General features: G+C 39.8%; 3 protein-coding genes across 7 annotated transcripts; 2 read left to right on the top strand and 1 right to left on the bottom strand.

Moving 5' to 3' along the window:
• Positions 1-109: 109 nt before the first annotated feature.
• Positions 110-5964, top strand: ercc2 (excision repair cross-complementation group 2). Its single transcript, XM_057351393.1, has 23 exons — positions 110-271; positions 388-487; positions 648-725; positions 822-884; positions 962-1075; positions 1187-1303; positions 1424-1540; positions 1631-1754; positions 1841-1937; positions 2008-2141; positions 2343-2511; positions 2603-2721; positions 2797-2866; positions 3610-3679; positions 3895-3996; positions 4124-4187; positions 4275-4396; positions 4479-4571; positions 4706-4778; positions 4883-4953; positions 5069-5212; positions 5299-5442; positions 5727-5964. The coding sequence occupies exons 1-23, from the start codon at positions 267-269 to the stop codon at positions 5817-5819; spliced, it is 2283 nt and encodes a 760-aa protein (XP_057207376.1). The 5' UTR covers positions 110-266; the 3' UTR covers positions 5820-5964.
• A 106-nt stretch (positions 5965-6070) lies between these two features.
• Positions 6071-16219, bottom strand: klc3 (kinesin light chain 3). 5 transcript variants are annotated; one of them, XM_057351394.1, is made up of 14 exons: positions 16055-16219; positions 11226-11268; positions 10654-10873; positions 10337-10567; positions 10073-10148; positions 9763-9988; positions 9602-9689; positions 9401-9502; positions 9015-9188; positions 8742-8841; positions 8563-8612; positions 8069-8199; positions 7914-7980; positions 6071-7810 (listed from the first exon to the last, which is right to left on the bottom strand). In XM_057351394.1, exons 1-14 carry the CDS (start codon positions 16140-16142, stop codon positions 7724-7726), a joined length of 1683 nt encoding a protein of 560 aa, XP_057207377.1. In that variant the 5' UTR covers positions 16143-16219; the 3' UTR covers positions 6071-7723. The 5 variants fall into 5 exon arrangements, with proteins under 5 accessions (XP_057207377.1, XP_057207378.1, XP_057207380.1 ...); XM_057351395.1 differs by lacking the exon at positions 16055-16219 and adding an exon at positions 15855-16018; XM_057351397.1 differs by lacking the exon at positions 16055-16219 and adding an exon at positions 15552-15568.
• Positions 16220-20187: 3968 nt separating this feature from the next.
• ckmb (creatine kinase, muscle b) lies at positions 20188-23233 on the top strand. Its single transcript, XM_057351768.1, has 7 exons — positions 20188-20319; positions 21344-21553; positions 21666-21820; positions 21887-22019; positions 22129-22424; positions 22501-22690; positions 22780-23233. Exons 2-7 carry the CDS (start codon positions 21364-21366, stop codon positions 22956-22958), a joined length of 1143 nt encoding a protein of 380 aa, XP_057207751.1. The 5' UTR covers positions 20188-20319; positions 21344-21363; the 3' UTR covers positions 22959-23233.
• Positions 23234-24964: the final 1731 nt, after the last annotated feature.

Genomic DNA, 24964 nt, shown 5'->3' with positions numbered 1-24964 from the left:
ACTCACAGTCCCGCCCTAATCCTAACTCTCATCCAATCAAATGAAAGATTTCCAAACAAACAACCAATCATAGAAACAAAATACCTACGCATTTTAGTTGCGACGGCGTGCTGTGCGACTGAGAATGTCTGTTCGGCTCTTTACATTTACTGTTGTCTGATATTTTTAAGACAGTCATATAGATATATTAATGTGCAAAGTAGCGGAAAACTGACTACGAGAAAAACTCTATTGCTATAAAATTTCTCCACTAACAGTTACCCACCATGAAGTGAGTAAAATCCTTATCAGACAGATTAAACTCATTGCTGCAATCTAAAAATGCTCAACCAATGTTTCTTTTTTTCTTCTTCTTAAAAGCATCTTAATACTTGTTTGTCCCTATAGGCTGAACATCGACGGGTTATTAGTCTACTTTCCGTATGACTACATTTATCCCGAACAATACTCATACATGCTTGAACTCAAGAGGACACTTGACGCAAAGGTATTGATCGCATCACGAATACAATAATCATAACGCTAGCTTTAACATAAACGTGCATGTGATTGAGCAAGAAATGTACTGTGTCTTCACAATATGTTCACATTATCCACTGATTTTTTTTAACTTATGTATTCCTCCCCCATCCGTTATCACTGCACAGGGTCATGGAGTTCTCGAGATGCCTTCAGGAACAGGCAAAACAATTTCTCTTCTTTCCCTCATCGTTGCTTACCAGACGGTGAATGATACATAAACCGTTTTGTATTCGGATTCTTATACTTCACAGCAATATCAATCTTACTCAAACAGTTTTCTTTATATTGGCCACTTTCAGACTTTCCCCTTAGAAGTGACCAAACTCATCTACTGCTCTCGTACTGTACCTGAAATAGAGAAGGTATTTCTTACACATGTCTATAACCCAATCCCATTACTTGATTTCTTCATAGATAAACATGCATGTTCTTTCTTCAGGTTGTGGAGGAGTTAAGAAAACTGATCGATTATTATGCAAAGGAAACAGGAGCCAAATCTAACTTCCTTGCACTGGCACTCTCTTCACGGAAAAACCTGTGCATTCACCCTGAAGTAAGGCGAACACGGGATCTTCTTATTAATTCACACTTTTTTTTTTGTGGGTTTGAAAACATTGGCCTGCAGTGGAACACGTTAAGCAGGACTGAATTTGTGTGTTCACAGGTGAGCTCTCTGCGTTTTGGAAAAGAAGTAGATGGGAAGTGTCACAGCCTGACAGCGTCGTATATACGAGCGCAGCGTCACAGTAATCCAGCTCAACCCGTCTGCAAGTTCTATGAGGTATACAGTGTTTCTCAAGCATATACTGAAACTTTTGCCCTACGTTTAACCTTTGGTTTTTATTACAGCTTTACAATTATTATGTCGTTTTTTGTGTGTTTACTCGTATGTTGTATGCAGGAATTTGATGCAGTAGGTAGACAGGTGCCCATTCCTTCTGGTATATATAACTTGGACGATCTAAAGGACTTTGGGCGTAGAAAAGGCTGGTGTCCATACTTTCTGGCACGTTACTCTGTGAGTACTCTGATATGACATTGCAAAAAATGTGGATTGATATTCAGATTTGCTATGCACAATGTTAACTGGTGTTGATTTCATGTTTAGATTCTCCATGCAAACATAGTAGTGTACAGCTACCATTACCTACTAGACCCCAAAATAGCCGACCTGGTCTCAAAAGAGCTCGCGAAGAAATCTGTAGTCGTATTTGATGAGGCTCACAACATAGGTAAGCAGCACATCGCAACGCTGGTCAATGCACTTTGTGCCATATGAACAGATTGTGGTTGTTCATGTTGATTCTGTTCCCTGTAGATAATGTGTGTATTGATTCCATGAGCGTCAACATTACCAGGAGAACGCTGGATCGCAGCCAGGCCAATGTGGAAACCCTGCAAAACACCATTAACAGGTGTGATAAAAATAAGTGAATCTTTATTCCGTTGCATAATATAATGTATTTTCACTGTATTCTTTTAAAGAATTAAGGAGACGGATGCTGCCAAACTCAAAGAGGAATACAAGAGATTAGTTGAGGGTCTTAAAGAAGCAAATGTTGCTCGAGAAACTGACGTTTATCTCTCCAATCCCGTTTTGCCGGATGAAATTCTTAAAGGTCTGTTTATGTGATCTACATTGGTATTTGGATCATCTGCATACAAATCTCTGAACTAACTTAAATTGACTTGCAATTACTTGTAAGCATCTACAGTAGTATCATGATTTTTAGTGGATATTTAACACTAGTTCACGTATACTATGCACATGATCCACAACATACAGTATATACGACTGTCACACTTGTATATCACTTCAGAGGCCGTTCCTGGCAGTATCCGCACAGCCGAGCATTTTGTGGGCTTTATGAAGCGCTTCCTCGAGTACCTGAAGTCTCGCCTGCGGATCCATCATGTGGTGCAAGAGAGCGCTCCTCAGTTCCTCAAAGACATCTTTGAGAAGGTTTGCATCGATCGCAAGCCTCTGAGGTGAGCTGGAGAAACAACCAGATGAAATACTGATGGTCTTTACTAAGCAATGAAGCCCTTTTCACCAGTCTGCGATCTAACCCACTACTAGATTTTGTGCTGAGAGGCTGCGGTCACTACTGAGGACGCTGGAGATCGCAGATATCGCTGATTTCTCAGCCATCACTCTGATCTCTCACTTCGCAACACTTGTCAGCACCTACAGCAAAGGTGACGAAACCGTATCCTGCCTCGCTTCCATATTAACACAGTTCAAAGATATCTCAAATATTTTCTCTCTTGTAGGTTTCACCATCATCATTGAGCCCTTTGAAGATAGAACACCAACCATAGCAAATCCTGTTCTTCACTTCAGGTGCATTGGTTATAGAATATAGAATGGAATAGAATGAGTGTTTGCTCATTTTATTGATATCACAATGTAACAAATTTTTAAAAAGTTGTTTCGCTTTCATTTTTACTGTTTCTCTATGAAGTTTAACATGCTGATCACGAAAATCACATTATTTTACTCACAAAAAAAAAATTATACATTCGGTAGTATTACTCGTACGCAGAAATGACAAGGTACTGGCATAACACTGAGCTCAAAACAACAGTTTAACTTAACAGTTACTAAAAATGAGTTGTCCAAAACTTCAGAAGTGTACATTTGATTGGTTTTGTCTTTTATGACTGTCCTCACGAACCAAGTTCCAGACATAGTCACCCATCATCGCCTCATCCCACCTTCCCTGTGCTACAGAAATGTCTAGAATTTTCTGACGGTGACAATTGAAAAATACATTTTAAAATATGTGAAAGTTTGTACAGTTTTTGTTTGTTTATTTGCAGTAGACCGATATACCGTAATTAATGATATTAGCTCAAAATTGACTTGAGCTAAATGTACACCAAAACATTGATGCTACATGAAAATAAATATTACCACAATAATTAGCACCACAGAATTGTACAAGAACTATTAAAAGGTCGGGCGAAACACAAATTTGTTACACTGTGTATTACTTATTGTGGATGTTATTGAACCCCTTGTATGTAACATATGCAGTTAATTCAGTGAGAAGTCATTTACAGATCATTTTGTGATTTCTGCAGTTGTATGGACCCCTCTATTGCCATAAAGCCCGTGTTTGGCCGCTTTCAGTCGGTCATTATCACATCAGGGGTAAACTACACTCCTCCATCTATGCTTCTGTTTTTCCTTGAATATTAGATTAAGGTCGGCCTTCTCACTGATCTCTTCATTATAATCTCACTGTGACACTCCTGCCATCTGTGTAAAACACACTGCACTGTCACCTCATAAGAATGCAGGCCTTACATTACAACTGTGTTTTAGCAAGTTGGATTAAGATGATCTTCATTTATCTACCTAATTAGACACTGTCTCCGTTGGACATCTATCCACGCATCCTCGACTTCCGACCGGTCACTGTGGCATCCTTCACCATGACACTGGCACGAACCTGTCTGTGCCCTCTTGTGAGTTGTAACCGTAACAACGTAGGGTGTCATTGCTGTTTTTGAATGATGATTTGCTAATGTGGCGTCCTATAAATATAAAATGAAACAATATTTGATGTTTTTACTGACAACATTTTTGTTTCAGATCGTTGGACGTGGGAACGATCAGGTAGCGATGACTTCCAAATTTGAGACCAGAGAAGACTTTGGTATGTTATGTGATTTTGTTTGTAGTAAAATCTTGATTTGTAGTTGGTTGCAAATGAAAGACTTGAGTTTTATTTAATATACCGCAGCTGTGATCCGTAACTATGGAAACCTGCTGCTGGAAATGTCTGCCATTGTCCCTGATGGAATCGTGGCGTTCTTCACAAGTTACGTTTACATGGAGAACATTGTGGCCTCGTGGTATGAGCAGGTATGTAGAAACGGCTGAAAAAGCACTTAAGTATTAGTGCAACTCGGTAAATCGCAACTAAATTCTCTTGCCGGTTTCGCAGGCGATTCTTGAAAACATTCAGAGGAACAAGCTCATTTTCATAGAGACCCAGGATGCAGCGGAGACGAGCATGGCCCTGGAGAAGTATCAGGAGGTTAATAAACATTTACCGCTTAATGCTCCGTAATCCTGTTTTCCTTAATCGTGTTGTGTAATGTTGTCTGTGGGCATCCTGTTTGAATGTTTGAAAGTAATCACTGTTATCTCACCGCCTGTTGTTGGTTTTAGGCCTGTGAGAACGGCAGAGGAGCAATTCTTCTGTCTGTGGCGAGAGGGAAGGTGTCTGAAGGAATTGACTTTGGTGGGCACTCTTCCTTGGATCGATTGTGATCTGTATTGTTCTTTATATAGAAAACACTTTAAAAGTATTTACCTATGCTGATCTGATGCTTTTTTTAACATCAGTGCATCATTTTGGCCGTGCTGTTATCATGTTTGGAGTGCCGTATGTTTACACTCAAAGCCGTATTCTCAAGGTTCATCAAACTCTCTCACTCTATATATATATATATATATGAGCTTTTTCTCTCTAAAAATATATTAGCTTTTATAAATGGTGTAATTGAAATATTCTGATCCTGTATGAATCAGGCACGGTTGGAATACCTCAGAGACCAGTTTCAAATCCGGGAAAACGACTTCCTGACCTTTGACGCGATGCGCCACGCAGCACAGTGTGTGGGTAGAGCCATCCGAGGCAAAACAGACTACGGCCTTTTGATCTTTGCTGACAAGGTAAGTATGGTGAGAAGTCAGCGTGGGATTTTTATAGTTTTAGTCTTGAATAGTCATTTTGTGGTCATTTGTTCTTTTATTTCCAGCGTTACGCACGAGCGGATAAGCGAGGCAAGCTTCCCCGCTGGATCCAGGAACACCTTACAGATGGAAGCTTAAATCTGACCATCGATGAGACTGTGCAGTTATCTAAACACTTTCTACGACAGATGGCCCAACCCTTCAGACGGGTAAGATCAATGCGTGGGTGACCACATTAACCTTCCTAAGCTTGGATATATTAGGAAGACTTTAGAAATCTTCAATGATCTGAATGTGCATTATTGCTTTAAAGGATGTTAATGCTAATAATACATTGAAACCTCAATACCAGTTCTTTTTTTTTGTCAAATGGTTGCAGCATTTAAACATTTATATTTTTAAATACTTGGAGGCATTTGTCAATATAGAACATATTTATGTGCATATTCTATTAATATGAGTCATTTACACTGATGTAATGATTGTTTGACAGGAGGATCAGTTGGGTCTGTCTCTGTTGACCCTGGAACAGCTACAGTCTGAAGACATGCTCCAGAAAATTGCCCAGATTGCTCAGCAAGCCTGAAATTCCTTAAAGTAGGAATGCAACCAGTTCGGATTGAATCACAATGTGTACATAATTATTCTTTTGTTTCTTTTTTTTATGTTGCTTTAAACATGTTTTCTACAACAATCTCAGAGACATTAATAAATGCTGTTTTTGTTACACATCCAGAGTCTCATTTCTCTTTCAACACTATCTTCAAACATGTTGTCTAAAAACAAGCTGTACAAACATTACAGCTTGATGCGTTCTTGTGAATAATCACACATAGAACTGTACATTTTTACACTGTGGGGAAACTTCTGGGCCCTATTCTTGAAAAATCTTAGCGGAAAGAGTTGCTCCTAGTGACAAAATTCTAAAAAAAATCTTAGAAATGTGGGCGTTTCCCCTTAAAATTACAGAAAAGATCCTAGTGAAGAAAAAAGTAATTCATAAAGCATCTTCTTAACCCTTAAAAGAGCTCTTAATGTCCAAAATTGTTAGGAGCAGCGAGGAGGACTTTTAAGAGGTTTCTTTAGCAGCAGAGAAAATAGACGAAACATGAAAAGTCAGAAGAAATGTGTTGCAATGCATGACAATTTCCATATTATTTTTAAGGTTATCAGATTTTTTATTTTTATTGTTTTTTTGTGTGTTCAACTTTTGTTTTTCTTTGTTTTGGTTTTCTTGTACAGCTGCTGTGATGCAATGCAAATTGTAAAAGCGCTATAAAATTTAATTAAATTGAACTGAATGACGTTAATAAAACAAGACATTTGATCGTGCAGGGTTCATGTTTGTGACCGATCCTATTGGAGGCGCGCTAACATCTCCAAGACAGCGCAGACATGCCATAGCGCCAGAAATAGAAGAAATCACTACATTAACATATTTGGCAACTGGAAAAATGCAACTATGCAGCAGAGATGATTTGGTTCCGTCACAACCTTCTATGGGGATCACACAAACAATTACAGCACTTACAGAAACTTGTTGTGTCACTGTTCATTTTCTATCAAATACGTTGACATTAACAGCATGGTAAATAAAAAATAAAGAATATGTGTGTGTGTGTGTGCGTGAGTACGGTAAAACAGAAAAAAATTACACGTGCAATTTCAAACTAACGACCCTATACTTAAAAGTTATTTTTTCTATTTTTGTCTTCAAAAGACATAGCAAAGGGGTCAGCCCCGCCTCCTCCCTAAGATAAAAGTTTTTGTCGTTTCCTTGCTCAAAGTTGCTCTCAGATTGGTCCCGAATCACTTTTAAGCTAAGACTCCTACGTAGAGAGCTTTCTTAGAGGATTCTTAGAAGCTTTAAGAATACGGGCCCAGCTCTTTAAAGTCAGCTGCAAGTGACCGAACGACAGCTCTTTGTTTGCTGAAACATTTAGATTTTCATAGAGGTATAGATTTTATTTGGTTCGTCAGCAACAAATAATGCATAAATATGTTCTTCATGGAATTTGTAACATTAAACGAGAATGTAATAGAGTTAACATTATGTAACATTGAACTTTAGTATAATAAATAGATTATAATAAAATGTGTTTGAACTTGAAAAATAAAAAGTCCCTTACTTACCAGGCACAGGTATAGTACTACAATTGTTTGACTTGGAATTTCATTAGTTTTGGAACGTAACATCCTTCATGTGCCTTTAATTTAGGATTCTTCAGTTAAGTGCAATTCAAAATCATCTTAAGATTACAGAGAGCTGTATATGTTTGATTTTAAAACTGCTACAAAAGTAAACATTGCTCAAAGTGCATCACAGGCTATGTGTATGATACTACAAAACTATGTTTTGACCCACATTTATCATTCACATACCATTTCTTATACTTCATATGATCTCTGTAGACATCACATAGCAATTAGATGTAGATGTTGATAGCTTGTCAGAGTTCTGATGTCACATGGATCCGTTGGGAGTTAAGGTTAGCTGTCTCCGCTCAAAGACGCGCGGCGGGCTAAGCTCTGGGTGCTGGAGCTCAGCCCCCGTGTGTCTGTCAACCTGCTGGACCTCTGAAGAGACAAAATCTGAATTTGTCATCTGTTGACCAATCTGAGAAATGACATATGACAGGGGTATTTCTCATCAGTTTGTGATGCTCCTCAGTTTTCTTACCATGGTGGATTCTTGGCTTTCCCTTACACCCACATTAAGCACATTGAGGGAATTCGCTCTCTTCATTCTGTTTATAAAAATATAGACAGAGTACAGTTAGACATGGTGCTCTAATTTACAGCGGTAAGTGGAAAGAAGCCTTGCAAAAAAAATACCCAGCAGCTCGAGGGGTTGTTTCCTGAGTCCCAACTCCTTTTAGCTTTTGAACAAGTTTTTCGCTGCTTCGCCGTATGGATTCGCGGAGTTTGGTGAATGATCCGCTGCGCTTTAGACTCCCGAGACCATCCTACACACAACGCGTAAAGAAATGAATAAATAATGTATGTGCCTCAAAATGAAAATTCTGTCATCGTTAACTCACCCTCTTGTCATTTCAAACCTGTATGACTTTCTTCCACAGAACACAAAAGAAGATATTTTGGTAACCAAACAGCATTGGCCCCCATTCACTTCTATTGTATGGACACAAAACCAATGCAAGTGAATGAGGGTCAGATAATGACATTCTTCAAAATATCTTCTTTTGTGTTCTGCAGAAGAAAGAAAGTGATAAAGGTTTAAAATGACTAAAGGGTGAGAAAATGATGACAAAAAAAATATTTTGGGGTGAACTATCACTTTAATGGCACTCATTTGGAACTGAAGATACCTGTCTAGAGCTTCCCTCCTCTGTGTGTATCCAAACCGGTGGGCCATTCCCTGAGCAGATGGGACAATTAAATGATTTATAAAATGTATAAGAATTTGGACAAAACACAGGACTTTTACTTCCAAAACCTGTTATTCTCAATCTTTAAAGTGACATGTACAAAGTAAGAATAGCATTACCCTCCACCGATCCAAACTCTTTCTCATGAGCACGGGTCAAAATCTCCTTATACAGAGCCTCAGCCTGCCTGTACTTCCCCTGCTTGAGGTAGCATGAGGCCTACAAACCAGATAAACAGTATGTTAACTTCCGACATACTATTATGTGTCCCACCCCATATACAGTACAATACATTCTCATCATTCATATAAACAGTCATATCAACATTTGACAAATACTGAGTTACAATGTGTGAATACAAACAATGTACAACCAATATTTTGTGTCCTCACCAGGTTGTTTTTTGTCTTGGCCACGTTTGCATCATCGGGTCCCAGTCGGCTCTGATAAATGTGCAGGGCGCGTTCGTAGTACTGTTCCACCTCCTGATATTTGCCCTGGTTCTGACATAGGAGGGCCAAGTTATTCAGCTGCTTGGCTACATCAGGGTGGTCCATCCCTAGCACCTATCAACAAAGAAATATCAGGTTTTACCTTGTACAAAATACATTTCAGCTTGACTATTTCAAGTATAACATTTGATTGACTTAGCTACAACATGTATGTATAAGCGTATGCGGTAATGTAAACTTAATGTAAGAGCTGTGTAAGCTGATCTGATCTGACAGCTGTTACAGTAAGAGCAGGTGGGAATACCGTATCTTTTCTGTGTCGGTACCTTTTCCCTGATCTCCAGAGCTCTTTTACACAGTGGCTCTGCCTCTTTGTACTTCCCCCTTTTTCCATACAGCACAGCCAGATTATTCAGAGTAGCTGCCACCTAAATATAGCCACAGACACAAGGATGTGCGCACATGCAGTTCACTCAGTTTCTAAGCGTATCAAACAGTATCAGATGCCGTTTTCAAACAATACATACAGCTGGATGATCAACGCCTAGTGTCTTCTCACGGATAGCCAATGCGTCATTTAGGAGATTGGCGGCTTCCTTATATTTGTTCTGATCCCTGCAAAGCACCACATTATTATCAGATCTGTAAATGGCGAAGGTTAAATCAATATGGTTTCTACACAATCTACCTGTAGACTAAAGCCAGGATATTGAGCATGGTAGCAACATCTGGATGGGTGTGGCCTGAGGATTTCTCCAGGTCCTCCAGAGCTTGCTTGCAGAGCGGCACGGCCACCTCATATCGGCCCTGAGAGGCGTACTGGATTACCAGGTTGTGCAGCGTTCGGAGTCGGGCTGGGATCTCATAACCTCCCTGCTGGGCAGCAGCGGCGGCTCTGCTGTGGGGCTGTGACACTGTAAACACAAGATGGATTAACATGTTTTCTCGCCATAAGACGTAAATATACTGCAGAGACTAAAAGAGTAGGCGTGGCATACTGTGAGACTGCTCCTCCTCATCTGTAGGAAAGAGATCATCAAGGGATTCCTTGCCTGGTGTATTATCTTTATCTTCCTGTAAGAAACAAAACTGATTATTCTCTGATTATGTTACGTCAATCAACAGGCCTTTTTTATTGAATTATTTTCATTGTATGTGAATGAGCACATAACCACAAAGCAATACAAATGTCACTCTAGGAAAACAAGATTTCATAATTCAGGCACTTTCTTAACAAATGTTTTTTTAGGATGCACACTGACCAAAGGCATCTCTTCGTGGTCATATTTACGAATGCTGCTCATGAACTGCAGATGTCTGTTCTGCTCCTCTAAAGTGACCACTTCCTGTTCTTTTTCCTGCAGCTGTTGTTGAGCACGAGCCAGCTCGTCCCTCAGCCACTGGTTCTCCTGACACAGCCTCCGCACCTGAGCACGCAACTTCTGCTTCTCTGCCTCCAAAGACCCGAGGTGTGCCGACAGTGCCATCATCACCTGTAAAAACGTGAATAGTGTGAAAAATTACTATTTTGATATAGAAATGCAAACTTGAAACAGCATCACAGAACTGGTCTGGTTACCTGTGCCTCCCCTAAGCCCAGTTCAATCTTCTCCAGAGACTCCAGAATGATAGTGGTCTTTTCCTGTTCCAAGCTCTCACTGCATGTCTGGCTCTCAAGCGTTTCCTGCAGGCTGTCCAGCAGCGTTCGGTTCTCACCACGCAAAGCCTCCAGCCCTGCGATCACCTGTCGCGTGCTGCATAAGATCTCCTCCCCTGACAACATGTCTGGATGCCAGTTCCTTAAAAACAAAGTCTGCATTTGACTTTACTGTGTATTTACAGTTTACATTAAGCTAGGTTTACTATAACATCAATCAAAAATGAAAATTCGTGAATAATTTATTCATCCTCATCTCAAACCTGTATGAACACAAAAGAAGATATAACCGAACAACATAGGTGCCCATTGACTTCCATTGTATGGACACAAAACCACTGAGGCATTTCTTAAAATATCTTCCGTTGTGTTTCACATACACAGATTTTGAATGACATGATGACAAAATGTTTTGTCTATGTGGCTCAATGTGTTTTTGGGTGAATAAAATTGTAGGTTCAAATATGCCATAGTGTATAAAAAGAAAAACTGACCTTAATTCCCACTCAAATCTAAAGTTAAGCCAAATGTTCCTGGCTGCATAGAAAGAGAAAAATGTAGGTATTACTAAAATTTTAAAATTTTAAAACATGTTCGCTTGCACACTTTGTTTGACAGGATGTATACTTATAGTGTACCTGTAATGTATTTACCCAACAAAACACTGGTGACTACAAACTGAAACATATTTTATATGTGTTAGGTAAAAAGGGATAGTTCACCCAAAAATGAGGATTGTTCCAAATGAGTATACTGTACATTTCTTTGTTCTGCTAAACACAAAGGAAGATATTTGGAAGAATGTCAGTAACCAAACAGATATCACCCCCTATTTACTGCCATAGTAGGGAAAATAAATACTATGGGAGTCCATGGAGGATGAGATCTGTTTGATTACTGACATTCTTCCAAATATCTTCCTTTGTGTTTAGCAGAACAAAGACATTTGTACAGGTTTGGAACAATCTGAGGGTGAGTAAATGATGACAATTTTCATTTTGTGGGTGAACTATCCCTTTAAGGTTAGGTTTAATTGCACAGTAAGTATACCTTCAATTGTACATTTAGAACATGGCTGTAAAATAATAAAGTGCTACAAAAATGAGTTAAAGTACCATGAAATTACTATCTAAACCCTTAACTGTGCCTTTTTGCATGAACTGTGTTTCTAAATACGAGACAAAATAGTAAAATCTCAACCTCCAAGTCTGTCCTATAAATTAGTACCAACCATCGCCCCAAAAGAAAGGCTACAGTGTTTTTCACCTATAAAACAGGAAGATTTAATTAAACTTATTGCAACATCTAAACCTACAACTTGCTTATTAGACCCCATACCAACTAAGTTATTAAAAGAGTTATTACCCGTTGCAATTGAGCCCATTTATAACATTATCAACTCGTCAATTAATCTAGGCCATGTCCCAGGAGCCTTTAAACTGGCCGTCATTAAGCCTCTTATCAAGAAACCAAACTTAGACCCCAATGAACTAGGAAACTATAGACCGATTTCAAATCTCCCTTACCTGTCTAAAATACTAGAAAAAGTAGTGTCCACTCAGTTGTGCTCTTTCTTACAAAATAATGACATACACGAAAAATTCCAGTCAGGCTTTAGACCGCATCATAGTACTGAAACTGCGCTCGTTAAAATTACAAACGACCTGCTTATAGCATCAGATAAAGGTAACATCTCACTCCTAGTCCTGCTCGACCTTAGTGCTGCGTTCGATACTGTAGACCATAAAATACTTCTAGATCGCTTACACAATTATACCGGTATTCAGGGACAGGCACTACAATGGTTCAGATCTTACTTATCAGACCGACATCAATTTGTCCATTTAAATGGGGAATCATCAAATCTAACGCAAGTAAATTATGGATTACCTCAGGGATCGGTTTTAGGACCCTTGCTATTCTCCATATACATGCTGCCCCTTGGAAACATTATTAGAAAACATGGAATTAGCTTCCACTGTTATGCAGATGATACTCAGCTATATATCTCATCAAGACCAGATGATTCCTTCCAACTATCCAAATTGGCAGAGTGCATCGACGATATAAAGCATTGGATGACTTGTAATTTCCTTCTTTTAAATTCTAATAAAACAGAAATATTACTTATCGGACCAAAGACACGTGAGCAGAATATTTCGGATTATGACCTGCAAATTGAAGGCTGCACTGTTACTCCAACAAATACAGTTAAAGACCTTGGCGTTATATTAGACAGCAACCTGTCATTTAAAAATCACATCTCAAATGTCACAAAAACAGCCTTCTTCCACCTTAGAAATGTTGCCAAATTGCGAAATATTTTATGTGTGGCTGACGCAGAGAAGCTTATTCATGCATTTGTGACCTCAAGACTTGACTACTGTAATGCACTGCTTAGTGGTTGTCCTGCAGCATCAATAAACAAACTACAGTTAGTTCAGAATGCAGCTGCCAGAGTTCTAACCAGGTCCAGAAAATACGATCACATAACCCCAATGTTATCAACCCTTCACTGGTTACCCATTAAGTATCGTATTGACTTTAAAGTTCTTTTAATTACTTATAAAGCCTTAAACGGTTTAGCCCCTACCTACATAACAGAGCTTCTACCACACTACAACCCATCACGCTCTCTAAGATCTCAAAACTCCAGACTTTTGATAACACCTAGAATAACTAAATCCACCAAAGGGGGTAGAGCTTTCTCATACGTAGCACCTAAACTCTGGAATAGCCTCCCCGATACTATTCGAGGGTCAGACACACTCTCCCAATTTAAATCTAGATTAAAGACACATCTTTTCAGCCAAGCATTCACTAATACATAGCTAATGAACAGCAGCTACGCTAATTATTCTCTTTCTGTTTCTGCCCTCGCCTCGGGATGCCCATCCCGAGGTAGGGAGAGATTCCGCCAGGCCCAGATGAACGTCATATGCCCATCCACAACTAGAGATTACGCCAGCTACATCGGAAAATCCCGTGCCATCCTCCTGCGAGAGCCTGCGGACTGACTGACCATCCAGCTCCATCCAAGGCAATTCCATCACCACCCAAGAAAAAGGCGACCATCTGGCCGGCCCAGCTCAGACAATTCCATCCCCAACCGAGAGCAAAGACGGACTACCTGTCACATAAATGCTAAATTTACAATACTTGGTATTTAATGCTAAACTTACATCACACGACAGCAGTTTGAAGTTATGGCTGCACTCAGTGACTTTGATTGGAGGTAGCTGGGTGGGTGTTGTGGGGAGTGGGGGGGCTTGTTGGTTGTGGTTCGGGGCGTTTCATTTGTTGGGACTGTGTGGATCTGGTCTGGTTGGTCTTGTTTTGTGGTCGATGTCGGACAACAGAGGAATAAAGTTAATTATGCCATTACTACTTTTCCCTGGTTGTTCCTCTGTTGTCTGTTGTTGATCGCGGAATGAGACCGGGTTGGACCTGCACGGTTTCGGCGGGTGGGGCTTCCTGGGTCGCGGCTCGTGGGCTCTCCCTGTTCTTCGTGGACGTTGCTCGGTGGCTTTGGTCGGGGTCACTGAGTGCAGCCATGACACGTCAGAGGAGATCTGGCCCTCCCGGCTGAGCCTGGTTTCTCCCGAGGTTTTTTTTTCTCCATTATTCAGCATTGGAGTTTGGGTTCCTCGCCACAGCAGAGCAGTGCAGTGTTGGCTTGCTCACCGGGAGACTGCATTTATTTATTTATTTATTCATTTATTTATTAGATATTATTTATTATAATGATCTTGCTTGGTCTATAAACACCATGCACTGTGCTGTGTTTTACCTTTCTGTGTTTTTCTTATTTGCTCCTGTAAAGCTGCTTTGGAACAATGCACATTGTGAAAAGCGCTATATAAATAAAATTGAATTGAATTGAATTGAATTAAATGTACAAACAATTACAACATGTTTTTCACAGACACTGCAAAGCAATTCTGACAGTTTGATGTTATGAGGTCAGAGATCTCATATACAGTAGCTTCAATAAAGAGTGAAAAGTGAAGTACACCACCCTAACACGTTAAACCCAAGACAACACATTCAGACAGGTTGCTAGGTGAGAATCAGTTTACACAGGTAGGTAGGAACAAAGATCCCCAGGGGTGGGTAATGTTTACACCAGACAGATGAGATGACATCATACAACATACATGTTTTTAAGTGTAATTAATGCAACTGAACCTAATAAATGACAAAACAATAATAAATATACTAGATTCCAATTAGCCCTAAATATTAATATTGATATGGGCTACACGTGTGTGATATTACATTTTTGCATTGAAGCTGTTACTAAGTTACTCTTTAAAACGACATACCATACCTTGAAGACAACATGTGTATCTTAAATCTGACTACCATATACAGTAATGACACGCATTCAAAATGTACATGAACAGTTCTGACCTGATGGTAAAACAAAACAAACATACGTGGCAGTGCAATATTTCCCCTCATCTTCATAAAGGCATTTGACATAAATATGAATTGTATTAAGATTAATTGATAAACAACAATTAAGACAAAAGAAATATAGATAGTATATAAATAGTATTAAAGAGTAAAGACTTACTAAGTGAATGGTATGTTAATGCACAATATATATGTATGTATTATATATTATGTGTGTATTACAACGTATAATAATACCAAATCTGATATTTAAGCAACATCTAGTCAAATAGAACTATTATTTTGGCAATAAAACAATACAAAAATACGCTTGAATAGCCTACTAGAAGCTAAACGTAAACAATGTGAGCTTCGCCATTTACATCATTTATGAGTTAGGAAGATCATAGCTAGTGACTTACAAAGTGATGACTTTGAAATATATCGATTGAATTAAGACTAAAATTCTGTAGAAACTTTCTCAATGGGCTTGGCTTGAAATGCACGTAACGTTACTGTATCTGAGTGAGTCGTCTTAATAAACCGGTATTATAATAACGAATACTTTCTATTGTTCTTTCAGGAAAACAAACACAGACAGTAAAACGCGCATAACAGAGTGTAAGTAAGGTTAATGTTAAAGCTCACAGTAAAGCTATTTATTCTCTCAGCTCATAAAGACGCTGACTGACTGACAGTTGACAGTCAACAGCTGATGTATTTACCTGCCGAAACGCGAGCGAAGCGTCACAACTTCAAGCCAGATATGGAATAAACTTCCGGCGAAAATATTCCGTCAACAGCCTCGCATCATTTTTTTAACGCAGTGTTGATAAATGTGTCTTATATTGCCACGTAAAGTCCGCATCGCGGTCATTCACCTTTTCTTGCTCTGTGTGAGACGGTCTGAATTAACAGCGCTTACCTGATCCGCCAGCTCCCAGCATGCACTGCGGCTGCACCCAAACAGTGACGACTATATCACCAGGGCACACACTCCAGCACCAGCACATGGTTTTATAAAGATTTAAAATTAATTGCTACAACATTTATTTTTAATACTGCACGCTCTTTCAAAACGGCTTCTTTTCTCTAAACTTGGCATTTTGGATATTAGGCGGAGCACAGTACCTGCTGTAAATGCAAAGTTACCATCTGTATAAATTTACATTGATTCATCTAGCTGACACTCACAAATGCAAATCTTTTCATCACATCAGCCAGTCACAAATCTCTCTGGACTGACTCTGTATAATGGTAACGCAAAGGGAGGAGTTTGTCTGTGACGTCACATTGGCATAGTTTCAATAAAGCCTCTTAGGGTGAGTTTGGGTGAGAGGGAGGGGTGTTGTATGTAAAATAAGTAGAATTAAGGTTGGCCCCATCAGACTGGCTTAACCCGATGAGAGGAAACTACACAGATCAGGAAAGCGGTGAATGCGTATCGTCTTCAGTTTAACATGCAGATTTATCCCAACCAAAGCACACAGAGTTGAGAATGAGGAAAGAAGGAATTAAAATCATTGAGCGAAATAGAATACAACAGAACAGGGATTTATGGTGACAGTGGCTGCATGGAAAGACCAAAACCATTGCGTGAATTGAGAAGAAAAGTCTAGGGATGTGAAGTGAAAGAAGTGGGATTGCAGTGGAACAACTGTGGCCGGCCAGATATATGAGACAGGAGTGATTGATGGTTCAGCTGCTACAAACTGATGCCGAATAAGGACAGTTTGGCTGGGCCAGTGCAATGTTCTCAAACAGGGAGAGCAAATCTATATCTTTAAATGTGATGGGGTCCAAGTCAATAGAACCACAAAAAAATCATCAAATCAAATGTCTTTATCTGCTGAAGTGCACATAGTGGTTTGTGGGCTATGACAGTTTGTAAGTGAAATAACTGCTGTCAGAAATGCACAACAAATTCCTAACATGAATGCAAAGTTAATGAACGCAAAACCTGTGCCATCATCATCTCCCAGCAACCACAAATAAATTTGGTTCTCTGAAAGAATAAAGGTAGTTTTTAAAAACCATTTGTGGTTGAAACCCTAAATAATTCTTGATAAATTACTATTTCGCAGAGACATGAAAATTCATTATTCAGACAAGCAGTCATACGATGTTTTGAATGGAAATAAAAAAGTAAAAATTAGGACATGCAAATTTGATGGCATTTTATGACTTTTTTTTCAAAACAGACATGTTTATGAGAGAGCAGTGCTAAGCACAGAGAATGCATTTAGCCTATCTGTGTAAAGCCCCTTGGCATCCCAGGTGACATGTACAGCTGTTAACTCCCAACAGTTATGTTGCTTTCAAGGAGAAACTCTGTAACATACACAGTCTATGAATATCTACAGCTAGGTGTATAAATTAAATGTACAGATGGTGGATGTAATGTCATACAGAGCAACTAAAATGTCAGTATGGAACTCCCTGATTCAAATAGCCTACTCAATGACCTTTACACTGTCAGTAAAAAGAGAGAGAGAACATACCTGGCACCTTATTGCAGACATATGCGACAGCAATGTTTACATTCGCACAGACCTTGCATCTCTGCACTCCAATACACATCACATTTGGACTTCATACCTATATTTAATGAATGTAGATATTGGTCAAGAGTGTGATAATGGTCACTCTAAATTCTGAGGTCAGAGGTCAGCGGACAGGCAGAGGGAAGGATGGGGGACTCTGAGTCAGTGCAATTCAATCTGGTGAGATGGAACAGGGCAAGAGACAACCTTGCAACCCAGCACTAAACATAGTGCCTGTAGCACAAGCAGCAAACCAACTCTGGTTTCAATGAAATGGAAAATGAAACATTTCTGAAGGTGCAGAAATGTTCACTTAGAAACGTTGCTTTAGGATGCAACAGGGTAGGATGGTTGAGCTTGGCAAATTACATCAATTTGACAACTTGTGCAAAAATACTACATTTCTGGTAACAAAAATAATTTATGATTTAAAACTTGATTTACTAAAATGAACACAATGTTTCAACAATAATTTATCTATGTTATTATCTAACTATTTCGAATATTATAGACAGTTTCATTGGACGTACGTGCCTGGCCTGAAGTTAACTTTGTCAAATTTTATCCTATCTATTAAAAACTTAAAATACCTCAGATTAGACACCTTTATCATAGAGTCAATCGACCACTTACATAAGATCTGTTGGGTAATAACAGACTGTAGCTCATATGTCTTGCGTTACATTTGCCTGGGCTCTGTTGGTCTGCTAATTTTATTAAGCTAGCTGCATACTGTTAGCTTTTAAAAAGTAGAAACAATACCATTTGGTTACTTGTTGTGTCACATCGAAAAGTATCCATTCAACTATTTTGTAATACGATGACTGTCAGATAACAGAAGACCTTCATATACGTTTCATCTTAATATATCTTAAGTTATTCAACTGACTGAGTTATGCAACGTGTAGACTATGGACTATTGACAACAATAACAGTAGATATACGTAAATATCTAATTTGCAATCTCTTATCTATGAGTTATTATGGTTCAGTCTTTTTTCAGTCATAGACAAAATAAAGCATTTGCTGTCAGATTAATTTGACAAATTAATAATGTAAATAGGCTTTATATTGACACATACATTTTAAAGGTCATGTCCTACACATGAAGTCCAGAGCAGATGCCATGCCATGCCACCCTAATCCCTTTACATTCCTCTTTTCCAAACTACTTTGCACAACCGCATACTGAATATTTGCATATAGACGTGATTCACTGCATGTAGACGCCATTATTTTCATAAAAAACATGTGTGTGCTGTTATGAGATAAGGGGGTTTCTCTATTCAAGGGGACCCCACGCACCTGACTATCGCTATGCATTACTTTCTGATGGTAACACTTCTTGTGTGACTGTTTTCTTTCACAGCATGTTATGCTGTTGGATGCATGGCTGCTAATTTTGGAAGCAGAAACTGGCCTCGGTTTTGTTCCTCTCCTCGTTTTACCCTTTTCATTATTCAATTCTTCCTCTCCACGGAGACTAAATGAAACCACAGTAACTCTTTTTTTCCACACGTTTATAGTTGCATGAAATCTGTTAAATTGGCATAGTAGGCTATTTCGATCTGTTCTGGTGGTGTTACAGTTAACTAGTAAAACAGCAGGTTCAGATCACATTGACTATCCTAAAAAATACATGATCACGCTAGTCTGGCAGATAATCAATAAGGGGATAATGGCTAAAGGGATTTTGGCACATTGGTATAGACAGGCAGAGTGCAACTGTGAAACAGGACCCTGAGTATTAATATAGAGTGGAGTGGGGTGGGGTGGGTTCTTTCCTCTTCCATCTGTCTGTACTGTACACACACTTACACAGACTTGTCCCTTCGCTGGTGTTTTTTTCACCACAGCGTTCCTGAACATTCTGGTCCACCTGTCATGTGGCCAGTCATGTGATTTTGATGCATTTCCTGGGGTGGAACCACTAATGAACAAATGGGATGCACACTGGAATAGTTAGGCTGCTCAAAAGTGTTGAATGAAATAGGTCGGTCAGGCCTACTTTTGGAAATTCACTATAGCAAGAGTTTTGTTTCAACCCTCCTCCAACACATCAATCATCACTGCTGAAACATGTTATCTATATAGTTCTGACATTATTTAAATGATTACAGTTTATAAACAATTGCTTTTTTGTATTATAAAACCATTGATGATTCATTAGTCAGGGCCAATATTTAATCCACAAACCATTTTTTTGGCATGCTTGAGATACTTAGAAAATGCGCAAATCTTTTCGCATGAAAAGTGCAACAAAAAGCCATTTTGATCTATGCAACAATGAAAATGCGATATACTTTGACTTTGGAAATAATCTTTCCTTTTGTTTGACCAGGGTCTTTATGGAGTTAATGTCACAGCCCTCTGTCCCTCTGAACGTGGACAGACAGGCCACAGTGAAGGGGTGGAAACAGCTGTCTCCCCGTCTCGGGTGTTGTGATGTCGGTTCTTTCCTTTTAGAACCTCTCAAGGAACGCAGCTCTCCAATCAGATTTACGCATGCATGAACCCAGCAACCAATGGCAGCAATCATCGAAGTATATAAACCAAAGTCTGACATCTTGCAAAGTTGGGCAACCCCTACATTGGCTTTGGTGAACAGGATCTGATCCCAAGGACTGTTACCTTTTCTCCCGTGCAGGTAAATTCAACAAAGGTTTACAAATTTGGGGTATTTGATAAAGCATGACAATCTTCAGAAAAAAAACGAATCTACGTAATACTTTTTCAGTGCAGTAATCTAAATTTGGTTAGGTATACAAATTGTTCAAATCTGATTGATGTTAATGACTGAAGACTTCATGCATGATATCTGGATTCTTCCTTTTTTTTAAATCTGTGATTTCTATCTTAAATATGAGATTTTTTAAAATGCTGTTTTACATTTCTGAAGCCAAGACTACTTATGGTAGGTCTGTTGAAGGCTTGTCCTTTAAAAATAAATAATGCATTGGTGAGCTATGAGGAGATTTGCACGCAGCAAAGAGCTGTGTCTGCAGGACACCTGTTGTGAGAGTTAGGTGACGTTGGCACAAGGTCATGACATCTGGAGATATTTATAGAAGACTTTAAGTGACTGCAGTCTGAGACATCATGATTTACAAATGGTGTAAATTATGAGCTAAACGCATTAGGGTAACTTGTTACATCAAACTTTTCTGCAATTTTTTTTATGAAATTCTGCAAAATTCGATTTACATGGATATACTGCAAGACCAATTATGGAGCTAGTTGTGGGGAGCTCCTCCCCCAGGAGAAATCCGAGAGGTGAATGTGTCAAATCTGCTGTGAGCGATGGGGGTGGGTTTGCCAGCCATGCTAAAAATATGCATCCGACTGCAGATGATATAAGCATGCAAGCCATGCAACCACTCCTTCTTGTGGAAATGTGATGTAGGGGTTAGACCTGTCCACATATTTTGCTACTAAGTGATTGAGGTTAGTTGGGACACAAGGAGTATGCATTGTCCTTGTCTGCACCTGTTGCGACTTTAATCTGGAACCTAGCTTCAATTATTCTTTCTTAAAGTCAATTGATAGTGCAAATAGCATAAATGGCAAAATGTACAGATCGATCAATGCCAGAATTCAATTTGTGCAGACATATCTAAGTTTCATATAGTCGCTGTACACTTTGGTAAGTTGTTTTAACCTCTCTTGAGCAGATCAACCTAGCAGTGCAACCATGACTAAGAACTGCAACAACGATTACAAGATGAAGTTCTCCTTGGAGGACGAGTTCCCTGACCTTTCTCTGCACAACAACCACATGGCCAAGGTGCTGAGCAAGGACATTTACAACAAACTCAGGGCCAAGTCAACCCCCAGTGGATTCACCCTGGATGACTGCATTCAGACCGGCGTGGACAACCCTGGTAAGCATCCAAACACACCAATGTATTAGTCTTGGCCAAACGTCGCAAGCAACATTAGTTGATATAACACCATAAAGATATTTATAACACGATGGTTTGTTCATGACTCAAGGCCACCCCTTCATCATGACTGTCGGCTGTGTGGCTGGCGACGAGGAGTCCTATGAGGTCTTCAAGGAGTTGTTTGACCCCATCATTTCCGACCGTCATGGTGGCTACAAGCCCACCGACAAGCACGTAACCGATCTGAACTGGGAGAACCTGAAGGTACGCAACTAGTTAGAGAGTATTTACATTTGCATTATTCTCTGGTTGACCTTTACCTGTCCGCAGGGTGGTGATGACATTGACCCCAACTATGTCCTGAGCAGCCGCGTGCGTACCGGCCGTAGCATCAAGGGAATCACACTGCCCCCACACAACAGCCGTGGTGAGCGCAGAGCTGTGGAGAAACTCTCCATTGAGGGTGAGTATTAGATCTTCTAGGACATTTCATGAAAGGACATGCACACCTCGACAAAGAAGCCATCAAACAAAGAAGCTTGGTTTTGCTAACATTGTCCTTCTTCTCAAAGCTCTGAACAGCCTGGATGGTGAGTTCAAGGGCAAGTACTACCCTCTGAAGGACATGACTGATAAGGAACAGGAGCAGCTCATTGCTGACCACTTCCTGTTTGACAAGCCCGTGTCCCCACTGCTGCTGGCTGCCGGCATGGCCCGCGACTGGCCCGACGGCAGAGGCATCTGGCACAACGACAACAAGACCTTCCTTGTGTGGGTGAACGAGGAGGATCACCTGCGTGTCATTTCCATGCAGCAGGGCGGCAACATGAAGGAGGTCTTCAAGAGGTTCTGTACTGGCCTGCAGAAGGTACATAACCACTTTTCTCTTTACAGTAACCACATATCCACTTCAGACTTGTGAACTTTATTGTGTTGTATAACAGATTGAGGATGTCTTCAAGAAGCACAACCACGGTTTCATGTGGAACGAGCATATTGGTTTCGTCCTCACCTGCCCATCTAACTTGGGTACCGGCCTGCGCGGTGGCGTGCACGTCAAGCTGCCCAAACTCAGCACACATGCCAAATTCGAGGAGATCCTGACCAGACTCCGTCTACAGAAGCGTGGCACAGGTAACCTTGACATTGTGCATGATTTCTATGTGTTCCAAAAATACCAGTATAACACACAATGATCATCTCTTCATACCCGTGTCGTTCAGGTGGTGTGGACACTGCTTCCGTCGGAGGCGTGTTCGACATCTCCAACGCTGACCGTCTGGGATCCTCCGAGGTTGCCCAGGTGCAGTTGGTGGTCGATGGTGTGAAGCTCATGGTTGAAATGGAAAAGAAACTGGAGAAGGGAGAGTCCATTGACGGCATGATTCCTGCCCAGAAGTAAATGGCAAACATTGTGCTTTTTTTATTTATTCTTGTATGCCATCTGACAAGCACGCTCGCTTGACTTTTCCAAGAGACACTCCACACTGCTCCCGTTTTTCCTACTTCCTTTCTTTCCTGTCGTCTTCTTTTTCCTTTTTCTTTCTGTACTTCCTATTCCTTCTGTAACATCCTGGGATCAAACCTCCACATAGCTGGGAAACCCTGGCAATGTTGTATTCACCTAAATGATTTTGGTTGTACAAAGTTAATAAACGGCCCCATGTAACAACCATACAGTGTGTTTTGTCTTTCAATTATTTAATCTCCAAACACATGAACTGAATGGAAAGAAAGTAATAGTGTAAACTATTGGGGGTATTCATTTATGAAAGGTATTTAAAGGGACAGTTCAATTCTGTCTTCATTTACTCACTCAGCTTAGGAACGAGTTGTTCCTAAGCTGTATAAATGTATTTGTTCTGCTGAACACAAAGGAAGATATTTGGAAGAATGTCAGTAACCAAACAGATCTCATCCGCAATTGACTCCCATAGTAGAAAAAATAAATACTATGGGAGTCAATAGTCTATTTGATCCCTTTAATAAAATAGACACACAGTTGAGAACCTTTAGCTCTTCTTTTTTTTGTAATACAAACAACAAAATCTTAAATTATCACTAACTGAGAACTTAAAGTGATGGTTCATCCAAAAATGAAAATTCTGACATCATTTACTCATCCTCTTGTCATTTCAAACTTGTATGACTTTCTTCTGCAAAACACAAAAGAAGATATTTTGAAGAATGTTGGAAACCGAACAACAGTGGTATCCATTCACTGCATTGGTTTTGTGTCCATGCAATAGAAGACAAAGGGTACCGCTGTTGTTCGGTAACCAACATACTTGTGAGGGTGAGTACATGATGACAGAATTTTCATATTTGGGTGAACTATCCCTTTAAGTTCAAAACATGCAGGACATAAAAATGTGAGGTGTTTTTTAAGGTCTCATAATAGCAAAAATATGAAAAGGAATTAAAACTTAATAAAACAAAGCTAAGATTGAATGCCTAACACATACAGGTGCTGGTCATATAATTAGAATATCATCAAAAAGTTGATTTATTTCACTAATTCCATTCAAAAAGTGAAACTTGTATATTATATTCATTCATTACACACAGACTGATATATTTCAAATGTTTATTTCTTTTAATTTGATGATTATAACTGACAACTAATGAAAATCCCAAATTCAGTATCTCAGAAAATTAGAATATTACTTAAGACCAATACAAAGAAAGGATTTTTAGAAATCTTGGCCAACTGAAAAGTATGAACATGAAAAGTATGAGCATGCACAGCACTCAATACTTAGTTGGGGCTCCTTTTGCCTGAATTACTGCAGCAATGCGGCGTGGCGTGGAGTGGATCAGTCTGTGGCACTGCTCAGGTGTTATGAGAGGCCAGGTTGCTCTGATAGTGGCCTTCAGCTCTTCTGCATTGTTGGGTCTGGCATATCGCATCTTCCTCTTCACAATACCCCATAGATTTTCTATGGGGTTAAGGTCCTTATAGGTCATGGTCCTTAAACCAGGTACTGGTAGCTTTGGCACTGTGTGCAGGTGCCAAGTCCTGTTGGAAAATGAAATCTGCATCTCCATAAAGTTGGTCAGCAGCAGGAGCATGAAGTGCTCTAAAACTTCCTGGTATACGGCTGCGTTGACCTTGGACCTCAGAAAACACAGTGGACCAACACCAGCAGATGACATGGCACCCCAAACCATCACTGACTGTGGAAACTTTACACTGGACCTCAAGCAATGTGGATTCTGTGCCTCTCCTCTCTTCCTCCAGACTCTGGGACCCTGATTTCCAAAGGAAATGCAAAATTTACTTTCATCAGAGAACATAACTTTGGACCACTCAGCAGCAGTCCAGTCCTTTTTGTATTTAGCCCAGGCGAGACGCTTCTGATGCTTCCTGCTGCTGACCAACTTTATGGAGATGCAGATTTCATTTTC

Source organism: Triplophysa rosa, linkage group LG14 (genome assembly GCF_024868665.1).
Source record: "Triplophysa rosa linkage group LG14, Trosa_1v2, whole genome shotgun sequence".
In the NCBI taxonomy this organism is placed as follows: Eukaryota; Metazoa; Chordata; class Actinopteri; order Cypriniformes; family Nemacheilidae; genus Triplophysa; species Triplophysa rosa.
The sequence above is the reverse complement of the archived record's forward strand: the minus strand, read 5'-3'. Positions and strand labels throughout refer to the sequence as shown.

What these genes read in the sequence shown, in the direction of transcription:
- klc3 (XM_057351394.1), bottom strand. Translation starts at nt 16,142, where the DNA reads ATGTGCTGGTGCTGGAGTGTGTGCCCTGGTGATATAGTCGTCACTGTT. An exon ending in TGGGCTTAGGGGAGGCACAG is followed by an intron (nt 10,568 to 10,653) that starts GTAACCAGACCA and finishes ACGTTTTTACAG; the next exon opens with GTGATGATGGCACTGTCGGC. An exon ending in ACAACCCCTCGAGCTGCTGG is followed by an intron (nt 7,981 to 8,068) that starts GTATTTTTTTTG and finishes TTTTATAAACAG; the next exon opens with AATGAAGAGAGCGAATTCCC.
- ckmb (XM_057351768.1), top strand. Translation starts at nt 21,364, where the DNA reads ATGACTAAGAACTGCAACAACGATTACAAGATGAAGTTCTCCTTGGAG. An exon ending in GGAGAAACTCTCCATTGAGG is followed by an intron (nt 22,020 to 22,128) that starts GTGAGTATTAGA and finishes TTCTTCTCAAAG; the next exon opens with CTCTGAACAGCCTGGATGGT. An exon ending in TCTACAGAAGCGTGGCACAG is followed by an intron (nt 22,691 to 22,779) that starts GTAACCTTGACA and finishes CGTGTCGTTCAG; the next exon opens with GTGGTGTGGACACTGCTTCC.
- ercc2 (XM_057351393.1), top strand. An exon ending in TCATCGTTGCTTACCAGACG is followed by an intron (nt 726 to 821) that starts GTGAATGATACA and finishes GGCCACTTTCAG; the next exon opens with ACTTTCCCCTTAGAAGTGAC. An exon ending in TGTCAGCACCTACAGCAAAG is followed by an intron (nt 2,722 to 2,796) that starts GTGACGAAACCG and finishes TCTCTCTTGTAG; the next exon opens with GTTTCACCATCATCATTGAG.